Raw genomic sequence first — 4,777 nt, forward strand, 5'->3', positions numbered from 1 at the left:
CATCTCTCCAGCTCTTAATTTCTTTAATATAGCATTTTGGCCTTGGTTATTTAATTTTAAAATCACTGGAAACACAATTACCCTGGATAAAACAATGTCTATTTCTGCCACTCCGGCCTCTTTTCAACAAAATTATCATGGTAAGCATATTGGAACTCACCCACTTGTATGGACTAAAGAACAAGATAAAAAATATATAAATTAATAACAATGTACATTATTTTTCATATTAGCTTTTTTTGTCACAAAATAAATGTTGCTTTATACTTTTATCATTTAGGACCCTTTGAAAAAGAAGTGAATGAAAGACTTGTGGTTAAGAAAGTTTTTATCCTCTTCGCTATTTTACCAACATTTAACTTTTATGTTTCTAGATATTGAACTTTGTGTGGCTTTGAACGGAAGAGCTATGTTTTCAGCCTTCAAATATCATGCAATAGACTATTTATGCGAGGTACGATGTTCCTGGACATCCACTTACTATGAATTATTCTTGAAAACATGTTAGGTGTATTCAGCATATGATAATTTTCAGTAATCCATAGGTTAATCTTTAGTTGTTTTCAGAGTCATTAAAATTACCTTAGTTTTTTTTATTTTACTATAATTAAAACATTCGTGTGTGTGTGTGTGTGTGTGTGTGTGTGTGTGTGTGTGTGTGTGTGTGTGTGTGAGCACGTGTGTGTATATGTGCGTGCATATGTGTAAGCATGTTTGTGTTTGTACATGTGTGTGGTACATGCTCTTGCCACGGCGTGCATGCCGAGGTTAAGATGACAGCTTGTAAGAACTGGTTCCATCTTTCGACTGTGTGGGACCTAGAGGCTCAGGCCCAGGCCATAAGCTCTGGTGGTAAGTGCTCTGAAGCCTTCTCACCAGGACCTAGATTCAACCTTTAATATTTCTTTAAAAGGTCACTTTTGTAAGGGACTTTTAAATTAAATTAAAAATAATTAAATAGCAAGATAAGTCTGAAGCTATCTGAAGGAAAACGTTCGGCAAGACTGAAGTAGTTTTCCTTTAAGAAACATGGGGAATGGTGGCACATGGCTGAAATCCCAGTACTTGGAAAGCTGACACAGTGCTGTATAGTGATACCCCATCTCAGAAAGAGAAAAGAAAAGAATACATAGAAAGAATGGGCACAAAAGTAATCCTGGTCATTGTTCTGTGACAATAGCACATGTCTCAATGAACCAGATACTTTGTCCATGTGGTGGATTATGTTATTTGACTCCTGTGAGTACTCATGTGTCAAATACCATAATTCTACAGGTTTTACAGCTTCACAGTTAGGAAATAATGTTCAGAGAAGCTAAGTAGCTTGTAAAAGTATCAGATATGAATTTCAAGTCTAGGTATGTTGTTAACAAATGAGTTGTAGTAGAGGTCATGTAATAGTTTGTTCTTATAATGTAATTGACAAGTTAAATTTTATTTGTAATATTAATAAACCTGCCCTATCTATTAGCACAAAAATATTCTAGTAAAGTAAAACTCTGTTACATTTATAGGATTAGGAAATACATGCAGTCATCTGAACGGTGGAGCACACACCTCTAATCCCAGCACTTGGGAGGCAGAGGCAGGCAGACCTTTGAATTCTAGGCCAGCCTGGTCTACAGAATGAGTTCCAGGATAGCCAGGGCTATGAAGAGTAACCTTGTCTTGAAAAATAAAACCAACCAACAAAAACCTACATATCTTTTTCATGTTCTATTTATTCTCTCCCAACTGAGAGACACAAATAAGTAGTTATATGCTTAGGTGGGAATGACAGCTCAATGTAACATTTATTAATGTGTTGATTACTTACAAAAATGCAAATAGTCAAAAGTCCTCAAAGATTTGTCCTTACTCGTGATGCCTTAATTTCTTGCTGGCATACTGTACTCCTGGGTGTAATGGTGATGTGGTGCTGAGAAGTGTCAAATCTTGCAGATGTGGATCTTTACACAATCAGTGAAGGAGTAGTAAAAGCCACCCAGATGACAAAAGGCTTGCATAAAGATCTTGCAGAATAAGAAAGCTTGGCAGACAAGAGAAAGAAGGTGATCTGAACATCCAAGGACTCAGAGATACCCTACTAATTTAAATTTTCCCATAACTTATCTTCTTTATGATCGAAGAAGAAAACAAATGCCATAAAATATGATTTATGAGAAAATTATACCAAAAGCAATCATAAACAAACCTTTTTAGATAAAAGTTATTTCTTGTAACTTTCTTTTTTAGATGAAGTGCTAGTCAAGCTTTTTTTCATGTTTGTGTGTGTCTTTGGTCCTCATTTTATATTAGGCCAGATCTTTTAAACCATTTATTCTTGGATGATGATAACCTCTTATTTCACATAACACCTTTGGCAACATAAAACACGAAGAAACACACAGTCATTTTTGCCTGTATGTGGAATAATGACTTCCATGGGGAGTCAAAGTCACGGGAGAAGACTGAGTAGAGGAGATGATGCTTCAGCTGAGAGAGACAGCTATAGAACAGCAGGGTAGGCCATGGTACTGTGACCACAGTGTGAAGATGGGAGTTGAGGTGGCTAGAGGAGGAATTAGCCTATTGCCACAAAGTTGGAAGTCAAGGCAGAGCCAGGGTAGAACTTGAGCTGATCGGCAGGCTTATTCAACTGATAGCATCCTTTCTGTGCTGTTTGCTTCAGGCAGGATCTTGCAGTAATCCTAGATGGCCTCATACTCAGTATTTAGCCCACACTGGCTTCAAACTAATAAGCCTCCTTTCACAGGCCCCTAAGGGCTGAGATTAGAAGCAGCACACTGTGGCCACCTTTAATGTCTACTTAAGGGAAGAGTCTTAGTCCTTGGGTTGGCTTTTGAAATTAGAAACTTATTTTCAGGTTTTATCATAGGAAACAAAAGTTAAGAGAGTGGCATGATACTACTCAGTGGAAAAAAATTACATTGCTAAGCGATATAATATGTTTTTAGTTAAACATGCATATATTTAGCCTGTTATAGAAAATAATGTTTGTAAGACAATTTGATGATATTCTCTATAATGTGGTTCTGTAATTTGATATTTTTATAACATGTCACTTTTAAAATTATATCAACTTATGATAATAATATTCTTAATATTGGTAAATAGTATATGTTAAAATTATTTTACGTTTTTATCTAGAACACAGTTAACGAAAGGCTTTACAGAGATGCTTTATTGCTTCAGATCCCTTCATGTTTAAATCAAGATAAAAAAATTATTGATGATAAATATAGGAGTCCATGGACAAGAGGTATGTTTGTTTTCATTTCTTGAAAGCTATTTCTGAGTTCAGTGTAGGTCAGTGAAGAAACTTAGACCACAGGACTGGGTAGGAAAAGGAGACTGAGGTGTGAGCAAATTTTGTGTTATCTAAGGCTTTGTAGAATATAACATGGACTTATTTTGCCTATTTACTTTTATAAAAACAATAGCCTGAGTGTCTGTGTGCTCTTGAAACCATACGTTCAAATTTAACCCTCCCCATGGAAGAGGGGTCATGAGACTGAAGATGAGCACTCTCGTACAAGAGGTCCTGAAGAGGAAGTAGAAGAGAATCTCCATCAGATACCAGATCTGCTGGAGTCTTGTTGTTGGACTTTCTAATCTATGGGACCATGAAAAATAAATGTTCTTAGTTGAGTCACCAGGTCTATACTATTTGGGGTATAGCAGCTCAGACTGGCTCATAAAGTACAAGTGTGAGAAACCATATTTCAGAAAATACCATTCTTGTTGTCTAAAAAAATCGGAAGGGTAGAGGTTAGGAGTCAAAAGCAGAGACATGGGGACAAGTAAGGCAGCTCAGTGGGTAAGGATGCTCGCTGACCAACCTGACAGCCTGAATTTGAACCTTGGAACCCGTGGACTGGAGGTGAGAACTGACTCTTACCTCTATACACACATTGTTGCCTTGGAGTATGGTGGGAAGAGAACGAGAAATGAACACAGTGGGTTTGAGCAACACTTAAAAATGTTCCTATGATGTAAAACCTTAATTTAAAAAAATATATATTTGTTGTGTATACACTGTTCTGCTTGCAGTGTGCCTGCAGGCCAGAAGAGGGCACCAGATTACATTATAGATGGTTGTGAGCCACCAGGTGGTTTCTGGGAATTGAACTCAGGACCTCAGGAAAGGAGTCAGTGCTCTTAACCACTGAGTCATCTCTCCAGCCCCCAACTCTTTTTTCTTTCTTTAAAGAAAAGTATATTGAGTATTCTGAATTTCCAGTACTAAAGGCACTACCTGTTTGGGGTAAAATGAAGCAATAGCTCGAAGGGAATGGGGCAAACATTCTTCTTTTCTTTTTGTTTGCTTGTTGGAGACAGGCTCTCTCTGTTATGTTGCTCTGTCTGTCCTGGAACTTCCTATGTAGACCAGGTTAGCCCCAACCTCAGACCTCTCTTTCCCTCCTGAGTAGTTGATTAAAGGTGTATGTCACCATGCTCAGCAAAATGTTATTTTGCTAATGTGATTTTTTTTTCAGTATATGATAAAAAGAAAACTTGGAGTGTTCGTTTGTAAGAAAGGAAAAAGGAACTTAAGAGTAAAGAGGAATAGCATCAAGAGCACGAAGAGCTCCTATTGGTGTTCAATAGCAGCCAGAAGTCTGTTTTCTTCTGTAAACAGAGTGATAGAGATCGTTAGACTTACAGCAGTAGGCTGGTAGGATTGGCGCTAGAAGATGATTAGTTCTACTTTATTAATTTTGTCTGTTTACAGAGGAATTTTAATCCAGCAACATGGCAGTTCTGGCCAGGGATC

General features: G+C 37.3%; 1 protein-coding gene across 1 annotated transcript in view; it reads left to right on the forward strand.

Moving 5' to 3' along the window:
• Window positions 1-397: 397 nt before the first annotated feature.
• The window catches only part of SHOC1 (shortage in chiasmata 1), a gene marked incomplete at its 3' end in the record, with an annotated part of 82,102 nt that continues 77,722 nt past the window's right edge, over window positions 398-4,777 (forward strand). The window contains exons 1-2 of the mRNA XM_080940209.1: window positions 398-454; window positions 3,151-3,262. Coding sequence (XP_080796335.1) covers window positions 410-454; window positions 3,151-3,262 — 157 coding nt within the window. The 5' untranslated portion in view covers window positions 398-409. The remainder of the gene's footprint in view (window positions 455-3,150; window positions 3,263-4,777) is intronic.

The sequence above is a fragment of the Micromys minutus genome, assembly GCF_963924665.1.
Source record: "Micromys minutus genome assembly, chromosome: 28".
NCBI classification, from domain to species: Eukaryota; Metazoa; Chordata; class Mammalia; order Rodentia; family Muridae; genus Micromys; species Micromys minutus.